Source organism: Aquarana catesbeiana, linkage group LG06 (assembly GCF_042186555.1).
Source record: "Aquarana catesbeiana isolate 2022-GZ linkage group LG06, ASM4218655v1, whole genome shotgun sequence".
NCBI classification, from domain to species: domain Eukaryota; kingdom Metazoa; phylum Chordata; class Amphibia; order Anura; family Ranidae; genus Aquarana; species Aquarana catesbeiana.
Window position 1 is genome coordinate 248290862 of NC_133329.1, and position 19308 is coordinate 248310169.

The window sequence follows — 19308 nt, forward strand, 5'->3', positions numbered from 1 at the left end:
ACCACACTGTGTGATCCACCATCAGGCAAATAATGCGCTTACCGCAAGGCAAGCCAACAACAGCTTGTATTCAATGGCAGTATGAGAGATCCACTGGCGTTCTAGACTGCTTGCGGCAGGAACCGGAGGATACAGCAGGGACTCCAAAATGACATCTCACAAGCATGTGAATAAAAAGGAACTGGCCATAGTGTAATACTGATAAAAAGATTTAATAAGTAAAAGTAGAAACTCACATGAGTATATAAAAGTACAGCAAACAGCCGGCCGGCATAGCGAGCACCCGTTCACATTGAAAATGGTGATGATGTCAGAGCATCAACCTCCTGACGTACGTTTCACCACAAATGGCGTCCTCTGGGGAATGGGGCGACGCTCTGAATCATCGCTCTAAATCAGGGGTCTCAAACTGGCGGCCCTCCAGCTGTTGCGAAACTACAAGTCCCATGAGGCATTGCAAGGCTGACAGTTACAAGTATGACTTCCAAAGGCAGAGGCATGATGGGACTTGTAGTTTCACAACAGCTGGAGGGCCGCCAGTTTGAGACCCCTGCTCTAAATAGTATACAGCCAAACCACGCCTCGTTCTGAGATCTCAGCAGCGGAAGGAAGACATACGAGTCGCCTCTCTCTAATCACAGCTCCTATTGACATACGAGTCACCTCTCTCTAATCACAACTCATATTGACATACGAGTCGCCTCTCACTAATCACAGCTCATATTGACATACGAGCCGCCTCTCTCTAGTCACAGCTCATATTAAAAGAACAAGAGCAAGACTAAATCTTGAACTCATTCTAAACCATCTGCGGTAAGAATAAATGTTTATTGTAGGGGAATGAGATATTTATAAAAATGATCATAAAAAAAATGCCCAATCAAAAGGTTAAACTTTAATGAAGGGTCAAACAGGCTAGGCATTCAAAGGGAGCACTAAGGGAATCTAATATCGACACTCTGCCCTCTTGTGGCAACAAAAGAAAAGGCAGAACCTTATGGAAAAAAAGGAGGGGGAAATAAAAATCTCAAATAAAAAATAATGAATAATGAAATGATCTCTATGAATTCAAAAGAATAAATATTTGGCTATGGATATGAATTCCACATAAGGATTATATTATTTAATGATGTTTAAGGGTGTTAAAGGCAAATACTCCCCAAAGCCAAATTGGAGGTACATATCATATGCCAATAGAGTAGGTATACAAATATAAAACAAAATATAAAACAAAATAAAATAAAACAAAATATAATCCAACATATTTTGTTTTATATTTGTATACCTACTCTATTGGCATATGATATGTACCTCCAATTTGGCTTTACACCCTTAAACATCATTAAATAATATAATCCTTATGTGGAATTCATATCCATAGCCAAATATTTATTCTTTTGAATTCATAGAGATCATTTCATTATTCATTATTTTTTATTTGAGATTTTTATTTCCCCCTCCTTTTTTTCCATAAGGTTCTGCCTTTTCTTTTGTTGCCACAAGAGGGCAGAGTGTCGATATTAGATTCCCTTAGTGCTCCCTTTGAATGCCTAGCCTGTTTGACCCTTCATTAAAGTTTAACCTTTTGATTGGGTATTTTTTTATGATCATTTTTAGAATTATCTCATTCCCCTACAATAAACATTTATTCTTACCGCAGATGGTTTAGAATATGAGTTCAAGATTTAGTCTTGCTCTTGTTCTTTTAATATGAGTTGTGATTAGAGAGAGGTGACTCGTATGTCAATATGAGCTGTGATTAGAGAGAGGCGACTCGTATGTCTTCCTTCCGCTGCTGAGATCTCAGAACGAGGCGTGGTTTGGCTGTATACTATTTAAAGCGATGATTCAGAGCGTCGCCCGTTCCCCAGACGACGCCATTTGTGGTGAAACGTACTTCGGGAGGTTGACGCTCTGACGTCATCGCCATTTTCAGTGTGGACGGGTGCTCACTATGCCGGCCGGCTGTTTGCTGTACTTTTATATACTCATGTGAGTTTCTACTTTTACTTATTAAATCGTTTTTATCAGTATTACACTATGGCCAGTTCCTTTTTATTCACATGCTTGTGAGATGTCATTTTGGAGTCCCTGCTGTATCCTCCGGTTCCTGCCGCAAGCAGTCTAGAACGCCAGTGGATCTCTCATACTGCCATTGAATACAAGCTGTTGTTGGCTTGCCTTGCAGTAAGCGCATTATTTGCCTGGTGGTGGATCACACAGTGTGGTGTGGTGGACTGATACTGAACACAAGCTGTTGTTGGCTTGCCTTGGGGTAAGCGCATTATTTGCACGGAGTGTGGGGTTCATCTTCACTACGGAGCTTGTTAGTGTTCACTCCGGGTTTTCTTTTCCTGCTGTACCTTTATGCACTAGTGTAAGTTTTCTACCTTCCTTAACTTCAATTAGTTTGGCAGTATTACACGTCTATGAGATGGAAGTCTGGTGTCCTCATTACATTCCTTCAGCCATGATGAACACAGTTTAGGAGCACCATTTGGATTCTCTATACCAAGACGTGATACAGGCTGGTGTTTGCTTGCCTTGCGGTAAGCGCAATTATTGGGTATTTGCGGATACTGTATGGGGTGTCACTCACATTTTTACACCATTGACTCTAGTTGGATTCATCCAAGGGGTCTCTTTTGGACTGTTTTCAGATCAATACCTCACATTTTATTTTCTGTTACTATATATGGACACTTATTTTGATTCGCAGATATTATATATTGACACTTATGTTTGATTCATGCGCACATGCGTAGACCCATGTATTTTTCACAATTTTCATATTCCTCAATGTTTTTGCATTTTTACATGTACTTCCTAACGGAAGCTTTTGTAATTGTTTCACGTGTTTCATTTTGTATTTAGCGCGGTTATTTCTTTTTTAATGTGTTTAGTTAGGGAACCCCTTGTATAGGTTTTGAATGTGCTCCCTCATTCTGACCATTAAAGATCTTTTAGTCCTTCCAACATATTGTAAATTGCAACTACATTGTATTACATATACAACTCCTCAGTGTGGCAGCTAATAAAGTCTTTAATATGGTGATTTTGTCCCGTATGTGTGGATGTGAATTGGTTTCTTTTAATTTGAGTTTTTTTGGAGTGTCGGCATGCGTAACATTGCTTACAAGGGAAAAACTCTTTTCCTGTAAAGAAAGTGTATCCACTTGGAGGTGGTGGTTCCACAACGTTCTTTACAATAATGTCTCTTAATGTGGGAGCCCTTTTATAAACCACATAAGGGGCCTCTGGTAGTATCTGTTTAAGGTGCCTGTCCCTTTTTAGTATATGCCAGTGTTTCTTAATCAATTTCTCCACTTCTTTGTGTTGAATATTAAAATCTAGAACTAGAACTGGGGCGTCCATATTACGTTGGCTTGGACTTTTTCCTTGTAGCATTTTTGTTCTGTCCATAGATTTGACAATGTCTGTTTGTTTATTAATTAACTTTTCTGAATAACCCTTATCCTTGAACCTATCTCCTAGAAAGGAGGCCTGTGATATGAAGTCTTCTTCCTTTGTACAGTTTCTCCTAATCCTAACCATTTGGCCTTTTGGAATATTCCATAACCATGGTTTAAAGTGACAACTGTGCATAGATAGATAGCTGTTAGCATCTATGTTTTTAAAATGTGTTTTTGTGATGAGTTTATTTCCTTCCAACATAATGTCCAAATCTAAAAAATTCACTTATGTGAATTGGGTCGGAAATTCACTGTTTTGTTGCTTATGTTCCAAACTAATTTAATATTTTTATCGTTCTCGTTGAGTTGGCTTAAAAAGTTTTCTAATGTTTCTCTACTTCTGTTCCATACAATGATGTCATCGATAAATCTTTTATAAAAAGTCAATTCAATTGGAGGTCTGTCATAAATCGATTTCTCTTCCCATTGTGCCATAAATGCATTGGCTATGCTTGGGGCGAATTTCGCTCCCATCGCTATGCCTGTAATTTGTTTATAGAAATATTGGTTATGCCAAAAGTAATTGTATTTTAAACAAAATTCAATACATTTAAGAACTTTCTTTGCTTGCATATAAGGGTTGTGTATTCTCTCAGCAACCATTTAGTAGCATTACAGGCCTGATGATGTTGTACTATGGTGTATAATAACGTCACATCAGCTGTGGCTAGTAGAGACCTTCCTTCAAGCACTGGGACTTCTAAAAGTTGTAGGACATGCTTGGTATCCTTTAGATATGCTTTTGTTTGTTGTACGGCAGGTTAGATAAAGTTATCTAAATACTTTCCCATTCTGGACGTGAGGGACTCGATGCCGTTGACAATAGGCCTTCCTGGTGGGTTAATTTTATCTTTGTGTAATTTAGGAACTGTATATATCACAGGGATTCTGCATGATTCCGGGATCAGGAATTTAGAGATTCTTTTTTATTTAAAACCTCCTTTTTTATTCCAAGATGGACTAGTTTCTCCAATTCTTTTTTATATTGTGTTGTTGGGTTGCCTAACAACTTTACATATATGGATTCGTCTAGTAGCTGTCGGTCTATTTCTTTCACATATTGTTCTTTAGATTGGATCACTACTCCACCGCCTTTATCTGCCGGGCGTATCACTATGTCTTTCCTTTTTGTGAGTGTTTGGATTCCTTTCTTAATATGTAATGGGTCGGAAGCTCGTTTAAGCTTTAATGTATCTAAGACCTTGTAGAACAAGTTTTTTTAAAAATTCAATGTGTTGGTTGTCACTCACTTGTGGGTTATATACCGAGTTATTACGTAGAGTACTATGTTGATCTTCATTTGTTGTTCTATGTTGTGTTGTCCCAACTGAAGTTGGGTTACTGAGCATATACTTTAATATAGATTTTTCGTATATATTTTTGGATTCCAATATATGTATCGAATTTATTCAGATTTTTAAGAGGGCATGTTTCAAACCTTTATCTAGGACAGCCATTTCTTCTGTTGTTAGGGTTTTTCCACTTAAATTGAAGACACCTTCGCCGATTACTCTCGTTTTCTTTTTGATTCTCGTTCCTGCTCTACATCCCCTCTTCTTTTGCTGCTTCTTCTTGTTCTTTGTGCTTGTGCTCCAATTATTATCATTATAATTATTATCATTATGTGGTACAGTTACCACATGAGTGAACTAACTTAAGTACTATATACTTCCCTCTTTCTTTAATACTCGGTAACTTGTGTGTAGGTGTTGACACATAAGTTCCAGGAATGTAGGTGATTCTATAAATCCAGTAGTGTGTTTACCCGCCAATGCAATGGCCGCTGCCTTTATAACACATAGGATTATGCTTAACACTGGACTAACCAAAAATGGCCGCCCCCATATTGGAGACAGGTTTCCAATAAAATGGCAGACGAAACACTTCCTGTCCTTTCGTGCATGTATGCCCATCATTAGAAGTGGGTGGATGAAGGGAGGTATTCTAAAAAGGTGGGCATACCCACCGATCAATCTTTTTTTCGTTCAGCCCACAGACTGCATGAAAAAAAAAGATTACAATATATGCCCAACAAGGACCAGAAACGTACTGGTATGTTGCTGAACTTTGAGTGGTTATACCAGAATGATGCCTGCAGGTTTAGGTATCATCATGGTATCATTCTTTTCAGCCAGCGGTCGGCTTTCATGTAAAAGCAATCCTAGCGGCTAATTAGCCTCTAAACTGCTTTTACAAGCAGTGAGAGAGAATGTTTCTCCCCCCCAACCCCCCACTGTCTTCCAAGGTTTTCTCTGACTCCCCTGTCCCAACAGGGAACCCAAGAATGCAGCCGGTGATTCGGCCAGCTGACCATAGAGCTGATCAGAGACCAGAATGGCTCCAATCATCTCTATGGCCTAAGAAACCGGAAGCTACAAGCATTTCATGACTTAGATTTCGCCGGATGTAAACAGCGCCATTGGGAAATTGGGAAAGCATTTTATCACACCGATCTTGGTGTGGTCAGATGCTTTGAGGGCAGAGGAGAGATCTATGGTCTAATAGACCCAAATTTTTTCAAAAAAAAAAAAAAGTACCTGTCACTACCTATTGCTATATAGGGGATATTTACATTCTCTGAGATAACAATAAAAATAAAAAAAAATAAAAATGAAATGAACAGTTTAAAAATAAGATATAAAGCAAAAAAAATAAGAAAAAAAAAAAAAAAAAAAAAAAAACCCTGTCCTCCCTGCTCTCGAGCAAAGGCGAACGCAAGCGTCAGTCTGGCATCAAATGTAAACAGCAATTGCACCATGCATGTGAGGTATCACCGCGAAGGTCAGATCTAGGGAAGTAATTTTAGCAGTAGACCTCCTCTGTAAATCTAAAGTGGTAACCTGTAAAGGCTTTAAAGGCCTTTAAAAATGTATGTAGTTTGTCGCCACAGCACGTTTGTGCGCAATTTTAAAGCATGTCGTGTTTTTTATCCATGTACTCAGCCTAAGATCATCTTTTTTATTACATCAAACATTTGGGCAATATAGTGTGTTTTAGTGCATTAAAATTTAAAAAAGTGTGTTTTTTCCCAAAAAAAATGCGTTTCAAAAATAAAAAATGAAACACCCACCATTTTAATCTGTATGGCCTTTGCTTTAAAAAATATATATAATGTTTGGGGGTTCAAAGTAATTTTCTTGCAAAAAAAATATATTTTTTCATGTAAACAAAAAGTGTCAGAAAGGGCTTTGTCTTCAAATGGTTAGAGTGGGTGATGTGTGACATAAGCTTCTAAATGTTGTGCATAAAATGCCAGAACAGTTCAAACCCCCCCCCCCGCCCAATGACCCCATTTTGGAAAGTAGACACCCCAAGCTATTTGCTGAGAGGCATGTCGAGTCCATGGAATATTTTATATTGTGACACAAGTTGCGGGAAAGAGACCATTTTTTTTTTTTTTTTACGGGAGCCCGAAAACCAAGTACCACCTTCAGGGTTTCTAAGGGTGTAAATTTTTGATTTCACTTCTCACTGCCTATCACAGTTTCAGAGGCCATGGAATGCCCAGATGGCACAACCCCCCCCCCCACATGACCCCATTTTGGAAAGTAGGCACCCCAAGCTATTTGCTGAGAGGTATGGCGAGTATTTTGCAGACCTCACTTTTTGTCACAAAGTTTTGAAAATTGAAAAAAGAAAAAAATACATTTTTCTTTCCTTTCTTCATTTTCAAAAACAAATGAGAGCAGCAGAATACTCACCATGCCTCTCAGCAAATAGCTTGGGGTATCTACTTTCCAAAATGGGGTCATTTGGGGGGGGTTTGTGCCATCTTAGCATTTTATGGCCTTCAAAACTGTGATAGGTAGTGAGGTGTGAAATCAAAAATGTACGCCCTTAGAAATCCTGAAGGCGGTGCTTGGTTTTCGGGGCCCCGTACGCGGCTAGGCTCCCAAAAAGTCCCACACATGTGGTATCCCCGTACTCAGGAGAAGCAGCAGAATGTATTTTGGGGTGCAATTCCACATATGCCCATGGCCTGTGTGAGCAATATATCATTTAGTGACAACTTTGTGCAAAAAAAAAAAAAGTTTGTCATTTTCCCGCAACTTGTGGCAAAATATAAAATATTCAATGGGCTCAACATGCCTCTCAGCAATTTCCTTGGGGTGTCTACTTTCCAAAATGGGGTCATTTGGGGGGGTTTATGCCATCTTAGCATTTTATGGCCTTCAAAACTTTGATAGGTAGTGAGGAGTGAAATAAAAAATGTACGCCCTTAGAAATCCTGAAGGCGGTGCTTGGTTTTCAGGGCCCCCGTACGCGGCTAGGCTCCCAAGAAGTCCCACACATGTGGTATCCCCGTACTCAGGAGAAGCAGCAGAATGTATTTTGGGGTGCAATTCCACATATCTTTGGGTATCATGACGGTTCCACGCACGCTACGTCATTTCCGCATACTAGGCCGGTGGAGCGCAGACGCTCGGCTTACTTCCACCTTGTGTTACGGACCACCCGGCTAGGATACTTTTTATTTTAGAGAACGTTTTTTTTGCTAAGCACATTTAGGTCGTAATCTATGGTGTGCGTATACATTTAGATGTTTTTGTTGCTGTATGACTATAGCCAGCTGACCTGGACTGTAGTACTTTTAATGAAAGAATTTTATGTTGGAATAAATACTATGGGAGTCCACCATTCCTTTTTTCTACATGAGTGACAAAGCTTCATCATCCTGTATATGCTGAGGACCATCTTGGGAAACCCATCCACTACGCCGGCAGGGAGATCGTAGAGGTTACATCCTTATGCGAATTACCCCTTTGGGGTGAATGGATCCGGTGAGTGGGGACCCTTGAGGGGGAGCACTAAGTCACCAAGGACGTTGAACACACTCAATTCACAATTTTTTATGTTTTTATTTTTATTTTTATTTGTGTTTTTGTGTGTGGTTTTTTATGATCTGTTTTTCACCGCACTGAAGATTTTTTCACATTTATGGACTGTCAAACAATTGTGGACTGTTTATAACCACTCTTAAAGTGATTAATAATTTACTAAGGTTTAAATGATTCTGTTTCATCTATAGGATTGAGGATCTATAATTTGGCAGAAGCCTATTATATGTTTTTGGGTGCTCAACTAATATATATGTAGGTTTCTATTGTATAGACACCTATAGGCTTACTGGTACCTATGCCTATTTGAAGAATCAACACTTTTCAACGTTTTTTTAGCCACAGGCACATTATTACATACCTTTGGTGGTGTGTGCACGTATATGATTGGCATACCATAAAAGGCACTATTTATGGTTGCATTCACATGTAATGTCTAAATAGGGTAGGTCTACCTACCACCACTATCACTATTTTTTTATTATTTTTTAATTAGCATTTTTACGGACGTGGAGGGAGAGGTGCTACTTCATGGTTGTTTGTTATTTATTTATACAACTTACCTAGGTGGGGTTACTCGCCGTGGAACTTGTATATCGGTCCCAACCACTACGGGTACCTTATATCACTCACCTGCCCAACTAAACTTTAGGGAGCGCCATTACCCCATCTATATATATACTCAATTCCACATATGCCCACGGCATGTGTGAGCAATATATCATTTAGTGACAACTTTTTGTAAAATTTTTTTTTTTGTCATTATTCAATCACTTGGGACAAAAAAATAAAATATTCAATGGGCTCAACATGCCTCTCAGCAATTTCCTTGGGGTGTCTAGTGTGTGTGTGTGTGTGTGTGTGTGTGTGTGTGTGTGTGTGTGTGTGTGTGTGTGTGTGTGTGTACGTAACCACTTGGTAAGCAATCAAACTTTTTTGAACTTAATTAGGATGCTATTGCCCCCCCCCCCCGCTTTGGAGGGTTCCTATATTTCTTTTATTTTGTGTTTTTTCACTCTCATTCTTCGTTCCTTTCAATTTTCCACAACTTTCTCCCTCCCCCTCCCTAGCCCCCCCCCCCCCCCCTCTTTTCCCTCTTTTTTTTTTTTTTGCAGCCCTCTCTTCCTTCACTCCCCCTTTCCCCTTTCTTTTCCCTTTCCCCCTCCCCACTTTTATTTCCTTTCACATCTCTTCCTTTATTTTCATTCTTTTTGTTTCCCCTTGCCCTTTCCCCTCCCCCATTTTCTTTTGCTTTCCTTTCTATTCTCTATTCCTTCTTTTCTGTACAGTCTTCTTGGCATTTTCTTCCTTTTTCCTGTTCCCTTCATTCTTTTTTCCTACTCCACTTTCTTTTTCTCTCCCCTTTTTCTTTTCCTTCCTATTCCCCTTCATATTTATTATGTCCCCTCTTTCTCTTGTGTCTTAGTCATTTTAGCCATCTTTATTTATCTATTTTTTTTTTTAAAGTCATCATACTTTTTCATCTGCATGTATAGGGACCCACTCATTTTTCCCGGTTAAGGTGGGGTGGGGTTTTCCCACAGGCTCCCAGGCATCACATATATATATATATTTATATTTATTTTAGATAATTCCATAGTTTAGCGTCACATATCTGGATAATTAACACCCTTTGTTCTAGCTCCCTGTGTGAAAAGCATCACTATATACCCCCAATGAGTTGAAAATGTAACCGTGTTTGTTCAATGCTTTACAAATATTTTCATTTTATTGATAAATATTTAGGACATGCTCTCTCTCTCTATATATACACACACACATATATATATATATATATATACACACACACACACACACACACACACACACACACACACACACACATATATATATATATATACACACACACACACACACACACACACACACACACACACACACACACACACACACACACACACATATATATATATATATATATATATATATATATATATATATATATATATATATATATATATATATATATATATATATATATACACACATATACATACACCTATGTAAGGATTCATGCATTAACGTCTGTATACAGTGTGTATTCAATTCCTATCTATGTAATTATATAATCTATATAGTACTAATTGATGTCTTATCTGTAGAATTCACACAACGTTATACTGTGCTATCTTAAAGGCCCTGACGAAGTGACACTGTCCGCGAAACGCGTAGGCCAAATTTCTATTAATTGTTGGGGATCTGCACACCCTGAATTCAAACCTAATCGTACAAATTGTAATGTACTTTTTTCAACTGTTTTTATAGTTAATAAAATGGTCTATTTTTACATAAGTTTGTTGTTGTAGTTCATTTGTTTACACTTCTCAGAAGCACAATTAAAGTCCCATCCAATTCCATATATTTTTTGAAACATAGTTGCATATCTTCCCGGGGTGGTGCCTCTGTAGAAGTATTAGTATTCCACATTCACCCCACCCCTACACATAAATATTGTTTAATAAAAAAATCCCTAAAAATAAAAACAAAATGACTCATAAGTAGTAAAGACCTGAAAACCGACAAACCTACAAGCACAACAAACTTTTTTTTTGCTTGTTAATGAATTTGTTGGCTATTTTTAAGATGAAATGACAACCTATTCAATTCCAAAAGCTGCATGAACTCATGAACTGACAAGCTTAAAAAAAATAATAATAATTAAAATATTTAAACAGGTGTGAGGACAAACAGATTTAAAGATGCCAATTACATTTCCACAAGAATTTCTTAAATTACCAACTGTGTAATAAATAATATTGTTATATTTAGACATGTCTTTTTAAGCCCTTCCCGCCGCCCCCCCCCACCCCCACCCTTTAAGAGGTTCTAAATGGCAGGAGGTGGAGGCAGGCATTTTGATCATGTGACCACTGTGATTGGCTGTCACATGATCAGAAAGCTCCCAATCGCAAGTAGGCATCGGGAGCTTTCCGGGACCCGCCAGTAACTGTGCAGGGCGCACGCTTTCAGCACAGAAATGTTAACATTTGGGATGCATATATGCAGCTTCTCAGCGTTAAAGCCCACCTGAAAAGAGGCTGCAGATATGTGTATGGCCGCCGGGAAGAGGTTAAAGATAATTTACTCAATTATATAGACCCCCCACTTCTCTTATTGTGAATTCTCATTGGGAATATCAATGCGGGAGGTCTCTTGGGTCTAAATTTTTGAGCTTGTGCTCCCAGAGAAAGAGCTTTTGTAACAGTTTTTTGCAGATGTTTCCAGGACCAGGCACAAATATTGCAGGTGAAGGGAAGGCTGGAGAGCAGATTTGTTGAACTTTACCACCCAGCAGAAAGCATCTGAATGGTCTTATGGACATTTTCTGATCACCGGAACTGAGGGCAGTACTTCAGAAGTTCGAAAAAGAGTCCTGAGCAGGTCAAGCAGGGATGTTAAAACATTTGTGAACACTCCGGGAGCAGAAGATAAGCTGAAGAGAAGCTCAGCAAACTGGAAGATGTTGTTTGCTAATGCGAAGCGCGGGAAGCACAGAGTTGGTTAAAGAAACAGAGATAGGCATTTTTGATGTCCACATATGCCATGTATTACTCATCTCAGAGAGGCAATTTGCTGATCTTGGGACATTTTGGCTTTTGAAGGGATTGGTTAGGATTTAAAATCAAGAATAGGAAGAATACCCTGTGGGGCTTTGGTAGAGTGAACGGGTTTGAGTATATTCCTTTGAACCTGTCTTGTGGCGGTACTAGAACAATAACTCCTTGGGACATAAGGTAGTTTAGGGAATTCTGCAAATCTGACTGTCCTTGTCTTTGGCTGATATGAAAGAAGAAAGCGATAAGGTGGCAGGGTTTTGAACTCTATTTTGTACCCCTTTGAAACCACAGACTGAACCCACAGATCTACGATGTCTGTGACCCAGAGAGAGGCTGAGAAAATCAGGCAGATACTTATCTATTTTGCCATACCATCGAGGAGGCATGTGGTTGGCCTCAAATTTATTCTGCAGCAGAACACCACCAAAGATACTGCCAATATCATTAAGAACCATCTTCAGCCTAAAAAACAAGGAGTCCTGGAAGTGATGGTTCTTCCCCCACAGAGCCCAGATCTCAACATCATCAAGGCTATCTGGGATTACATGGCGACAGAAGGATTTGAGGAAGCCTACATCCACAGAAGATCTTTGGTTAGTTCTCCAAGATGTTTGGAACAACCTGTTGAGTTCCTTCAAAAACTGTATGCAAATGTACCTAGAAGAACCGATTTTGTTTTGAAGGCAAAAGTTGGTCACATCATATATTGATTTGGATTTCTCTTCTGTTCATTTACTTCCCATTTTGTTAAGAAATAAACTATTAAACACTTCTATTTCTGAAAACATTCTTATTTTACAGCATTTTTTTCACACCTGCCTAAAGCTTTTGCATAGTACTTTAGAGGGAATTCATCATCATTATCACTCTGAGGTTGAATGTTCACCTGCAATCCCGCATTGGCTCCCTTTTCTCTGGCCTCTGCCATAGTTACAAATTAGGGTATTACCCTGTGGGGTACTCTTGGAATAGAGTGCGGAGTATGGGGCAAGTGTGTCCATAATTAGTGCGTGGCAATCCAGGTGTAGACCGTCCTGTAATTAATCCTCATGGGGAAAGTGCAATGGAAGCGCCTGAGTACCTTATAAGGGCTCTTTGCAGAAATGGCATTAAAGTATGCAACCAGTGGTGTGATGCAACACCTAGTCATCCACCTGAAATGGAGCTCTGAGTGGTTGAATTTTAGTGCCAAGTTAAAATATTTCAACTGTGAGGTGAATGCAAACCAAACATAGCCCTGCTTTAATAGCAACAGTCAGAGATGCAGGGTGATCCTGTCTTACCGGTCCAGGACATTGGACTGTTTATAAAGTCCAGGCTTTGCTCATCATGAGGGCCTTAAGAGACTAGGGGTCTTAAAGGGACTAGGTTTTATAACAATAGATCACAGGCCTGGACCTGTATAGCACCCCACACGTTGCACCCAGTGCCATGGTGAGTGCCAATGCAGGATCCAGGGTCTAAAGCAACATTACAGGGGTCCAGGTATGGCTTCCAAGGCTTTACCAAGGTTGCGCCGATCCAGATACACTGCCTCTATGCTGGCATTAGAAGACAGTGTGAGTTTGATTGAAGAATTGGAAGTAAAGAAAATAAGAAAAATAAACTAGTTAAGCGAAAGGTGATTTTTTTTGTGAAGGAAAAAGGTCAATCACCTACAGACACTAGCACAAAACAGAGGACTCACAAAATGAGGTAGGGTTATAGGGGAGGTGTCCAGGGCATTTCCTCTAAAGCTTTGTCAGTGTCCAGTCACCTGAAGGTACTTGCCTCTAACCCCTGGTGAATGAACATTCTGCCTATGTCATGTACTTTCACAAATATGTCAAAATAGAAAGGTCCTTCTTTACTTCAGACTCCCATATATATGAATATGAGTGGTATAATTCGACTTAAATTTCAGGTCACATTCGCTTTCTAGGAAAAGTCATCTTTGAATTCATTCTCCTTCACATACCACCTCAAAGCCATATTGCACACAAATATTTTTCATGTAACCTAAAGAATATTATTAATAATAATAATCTATATATAAAATTATATAATGTTCCACTTTATTAAAAAACACTTTAATTAAAACCAAAACAAGCCATGGATAAATGCACTCATATGGTGCAACAACCTGCCATTGACATATACAGTATCAATATGTGAAAATCCTATGCCACTGTATGCAAATACACTGTACAGAAAAAAGTGCACCGTAAAATTTGAGTGCATTTGTGAATGGAATGTTCTTTTGGTTTTAATACCAGTTTTTTTATGTTACTTGGGTATTAAGATGCGGGATTGCTGAGCTTGTAAATATATTACACACACACACACTTTTTTTCTGCTTTCTCTAGAACTACTACCATTTACTGTATATCTAAATTTAAAGAATGTAGGTTCCATATTATGGAACCTACCCTTACCTTTGCTGAAGGTAGCAATTCTGTGTTCCATGACAAGTCTTCAACTTTCAAACTAAAAATCAAAGTTTTAAAAATATGAAACCAAATGTACCAGAACCTAGGAGTTTCCACTAAACACTAAAACCATCACTTGAGCAAGCTCTGAATGTCCAGCTCTAGTCACTTTTTTTTTTTTTAAGTTTTGGGCGACTGTCAAAGCGTCCAAGCATTTATCAGTTTTTGTTTTTTTTTGGAGAGGGGGTGGTAGGTATGTTCTTGTTCCAATTCTTGTTCAAATTCTAACTAAGCCTCTCCTCTACACTGATGACAACAATGGGGCCATTCATGTAACCCAACCGGCGCGACTTCAGAATAGGGAAGTATAGACATCTTTTCTTTTACAGGGTAGTAGAATAGTCCTAGGACGGCGAAGCAGGAACCGGCTGAGATTTGAACAGTTAACGGGCAGGCTGAATGTAGCAAGTTGATCGATCGATCAACTTGGGTACAACCAGCCTGTCGGATTCTCATGCGATTATTGCTAGCGGCTGTATTATCAATATCTTCTCACCCCCGCCCACCCCTGCCAGGAACAGACATTTGCTCGGCAGTAGGGATTCCCCTGTCAACACTGTCTGTGCTGATGGGGGAATCATGCAAATTCATTCCACTGCAGGAAACAAATTTGCACCCCTTATGGCCTGCCTTAGAAAAGGGGGGATGAGGGGTAAAGGGGGGGGGGAGTAGGTTCAGGCTTGGTTAGAATATGACAGGAATTCCATTAATGGGCAAGTACGTTTGCTTTCTAGCATCTACCAAAAACTGATATGACCCTTAAGGGCAGATGAATTCGAGATTTGTAACAATATAAATAATTTAGAAAAAAGGATAGTAGAAAGTTCTGTCCGTTCAATGACTGCAAAAAAAGTTTGTCAAAATAACAAAAATACACCAAAATCATTATTGGTCATGATATTTTTAATATTACATATATCAAAATAAAAAATAGAATTTTAACTTTTTTTTCCCTTGACCAATTTTTATCTTTATTGTTATAAGAAGGTGGCTGATAAGCCCTTTGTTTAATAACACACAGAAGCAATTTGAACTTGCCGGTGAAAGGGTGGCATACACCCATGTGGCCTCAAAGAGCTGAACTCTTATTTCTAACAGAGAGGCTGGCTCTTTAACGACTAGCTCAGTACCACTATATTGGCACAAGGCCAATGGTTTCTATATTTAAACAGATGACATTTTTTAACAAGTAAATACATACCTGTTAGTTTAGTTATTCATTTAGATACTTGAGAGTTTATTTGAAAAAAAAAAAAAAAATCCACAAGAGTTTTTGCCAGAAAACATTTTTAGCCATACTCCGCATGGATTCATGGAAGATAAAATGTTGTCAAACAAATCTGCTTTTTTTTTTTTTTTTTTAAGAAGTAAACAAAAACAGACAAAAAGGAGTGGCTGTGGATCTAGTATTCTTGGACTTTGCAAAAGCGTTTGACAGTTCCCCACACATGGCTTATGGGCAAGCTAAAAGTCCAGTCCATAGACCTAGAAAATTTAATTTGTAAATGGATAGAAAACTGGCTAAACAACTGTATTCGGAGAGTGGATAACAAAGATTCAAATTCTGAATGGTCTAAGGTTATTAGTGCCGAACCCCAGGGTTCAGTGTTGGGACCCTTACTTTTTAACCCATTTATAAATTATATAGAGTTCGGTAGCAAAAGTAACGTTTCTGTGTTTGCCGATGACATTAAGCTATATGTAGTGGAATAACAGCCTTAGAAGGATGCCTCAAACTTACAAGCAGATTTCATTGACCTGTTTGATAGGGCATCTAGAAGGCAAATTAAAGTTTATTATTTATAAATTTAATTTTGTTGCACTTGGGAGCTTAAAGTACAACTATAGGCAAAACTTTTTTTCCCCCCATTTTGGATAGAGCAAGGGAGGATTATAACCCATCAGTTTTTTGGGGGTTTTTTCGCAATCTGTGTCCCATTGAGATTTCCCTTCACTTCCTGTCCCATAGCCAAACAGGGGGCACAGACAGCAATAAAAAAAAAAAAAAAAAAAAAAAAAAAAAAAATGGACAAAATGTTTTAATCCCTCTCCACTTAATCCAAAACTAAAAAAAAAAGTTTTGCCTTTAGTTCCACTTTAAAACAAAATATTGGAGTACAGTACATGACCCAGGCAGAGTATTCCTACATGTTGGGTTAAAGGTTCCCAACTTCAGGTGACAGGTCACTTGCAAAACTTTACCGCACATGCATGCCGGGTGCCTTCCCTATAACTCCACACAATTTTGTGAGTCCTCCGTTTGTAGCAAGCAATGGAGAATAAGTCAAAGACTGGAAGGTAGGGTGTCCTGTATCCTGTACTCAAAGATATGGCATTTGTCTTATTTCATTAGTACAGTACAAAACACAGGTATTCATAAGCCATGGGTCATCCCCAAGCAATGAAAAAGAAGGGTGGGCAACAATCAGGCAAACATAACTGTGTCAACAGGCCCAAACAACAAGGGTCAGAAGCCTCAACTTCAGAGTGCTGCTGCAAGAAACTTGCAGCCAAAAGCATCTTTCACAGAAAACTGGACGCCCACCATGTAAAACTTTGAAAAAGTGTGAACAGAAGACCAGGTGGTGGCCGTACACAACTGGCCTACAGAGGCTTGGTGTCGAAATGCCCAGGATACTCCCACCAATTTTGTTGGAAAGGGCGCATAAAATGCACAGGAGGAATTTTTTCTATCCATAGTGCAGTGGTGGACTTTGAAGCAGGGCTTCTCTTGTAAGGTCAGGTACAGGACAAACAAGGGATCCGTCCACCTGATTGGAGAAGTAATTTTGGAGAAGTAGCTTTGAGGTATACTTTAATAGCCGTGACAACATCCAGGCAATGTAGATAGATTTCCTTTCTATGCTTAGGAGCAGAGCATGGGGACGGTAGGATAATGTACTCGCTGAGGTAGAATACTGAAACCACCTTCAGGAGAAACGGTAGTCTTGGGCGCAAGACAACCTTCTCAATGTGAAGTATGAGTAAATACTCTTTAAAAGAAGGGGCACCAGGTCAGAAATACATCTGACAGAAGTGATGGCAACTAAAAAGTATACTTTGCAGGAGAGATGATTATCTAGGGAAATATCCCCGATAGGTTCAAATGGAGGGTTCTGCAGGCATAGAGAACCAAGTTGAGATCTTAAGGAAGCATAGGGTGCTGCAAGGGGAGTTTAGTAAGAGATACACCTTAAAGAAAGGTTCTTACAAGGGACAGTGAAGCTAGAGGCATTGGAAAAAGAATGGATAAGGCCGAGACCTGACATTTTGGAGTGCTTATGGTCACGTTCTTGGCAAGACCTGTTTATAGGAAGGCTAGAATGTGAGGCAGAGCATAATCTCTGGAACTGAAGTGCCTGTATTCACACCATTCAAAACAGGAATTCCAGGTGCAAGAAGAGATCTCCCCGGAAGAAGCTTTTCTAGCTTTTAGCAAGGTAGGAATCACAGACTCAGAAACCCCCCTATCCTTTAACACCTGGGTTTCAGTCATGCCTTTAAAGCCAGAGGCTGAGAAGGAACACGGAATAGAGGGCAGATCTTGCCTGTTAGGAAGAGGTCTGCAGTTGTTTGCTAAAATCCTGAGTATGTCTCTGTACCAGGTTCTTCTGGGGCAGTTTGGCGCAACTAGGATCACCATTTTCCTCTCTTGCTCTATATTTTGGAACAGATGAGGCAGAATTTGCACTGGAGGGAAACTGTAAATTCTCCTCAACTAAGACCAGAGCATTATTAGGACATCTGAAGCTAGAGGATCCCTGGTTCTGCAACAGAGGTAGTTTGTTGTTGAATATGGAGGCTAGGATGTCCAGATCTGGAATCTCCCATTATCGGCATATCAGACTGAATATATCTGGATGAAGGGCCTATTCCCCTTGATCCAGGCGATGAAGGCTAAGGTAATTGCTTTCCAGTTGTCCACTCCTGGAATGTGGACAGTGATTTCCGATTGCTTCCTTCAAGGCAGTCAGACTTCCTATGCCCCCTTGATGGTTGATGTATGCCACTGACATTGCACTGCAACTGCATCCTGATTGGATGTCCTTTCAGAGGGGGGTCCAGTGCTGCAGGGTCAACCAGACTGCTCTCAGCTCCAATATGTTGATGTTCCTTGGACTGTTAGGGATTGGAACAACCCTCACTAACCTCAGAGACTTGTATTAGTTGCAATAACATTGCAGTGATAGGAAAGAAAGGATTTCTCCACTGTCAGGCCTAGATTGTTGATCCACCAACGTAATTCCTTGCTTGGCTGGAGAGGAACATGGGAAAATCAAGGGAAAAAGCATGCTTTTTTTCTAGGTCGACAAAATTGAGTTAGGGCCAGTTCACACCACATGCAGTCCAGTGCATTTTTTTCTGCATCAAAAATGCATGCAAAGTAGGTTATATGATTTCCAATGGCATAGTTCACACCAGTGCTTCCAGTTCCAGAAAAAAAAAAAAAAGTAGAACATGCTGCATTTTTCCTGCACTGTGCTGTACTGGAAAGCTGTAAAAAGCATTAAAAAAAAAAAAACGCACTGGAACACACATGTCCTTATTTAAGGTTAAGAAAAAAGAGGGGGATAAGAAGCACTGGACTGCATCAAAAACACACTCAAAACGTGTCCAAAACGCGCATGCAGAAAAGAATCTGGAACACATCCGGACTGTGTTTCTATGGTGTGAACTGGCCCTTAGAGAGTTTTTGAATTGAACTGGGCTAATATTGGTGCTTTGAAGGAGTCTACTATTATGCCCCGTACACACGGTCGGACTTTGTTCGGACATTCCGACAACAAAATCCTAGGATTTTTTCCAACGGATGTTGGCTCAAACTTGTCTTGCATACACACGGTCACACAAAGTTGTCGGAAAATCCGATCGTTCTAAACGCGGTGACGTAAAACACGTACGTCGGGACTATAAATGGGGCAGTGGCCAATAGCTTTCATCTCTTTATTTA

At 39.5% G+C, this 19308-nt stretch overlaps 1 protein-coding gene across 4 annotated transcripts in view; it reads right to left on the minus strand.

Annotated features, from left to right (window-relative positions):
* Positions 1–19308, minus strand: part of PGAP1 (post-GPI attachment to proteins inositol deacylase 1) — a 479543-nt gene that overhangs the window by 292788 nt on the left and 167447 nt on the right. For all 4 annotated transcript variants that reach the window (XM_073633146.1, XM_073633147.1, XM_073633144.1 and 1 more), the window contains one exon: positions 14304–14355. In XM_073633146.1, the coding sequence (XP_073489247.1) occupies positions 14304–14355 (52 nt within the window). The remainder of the gene's footprint in view (positions 1–14303; positions 14356–19308) is intronic.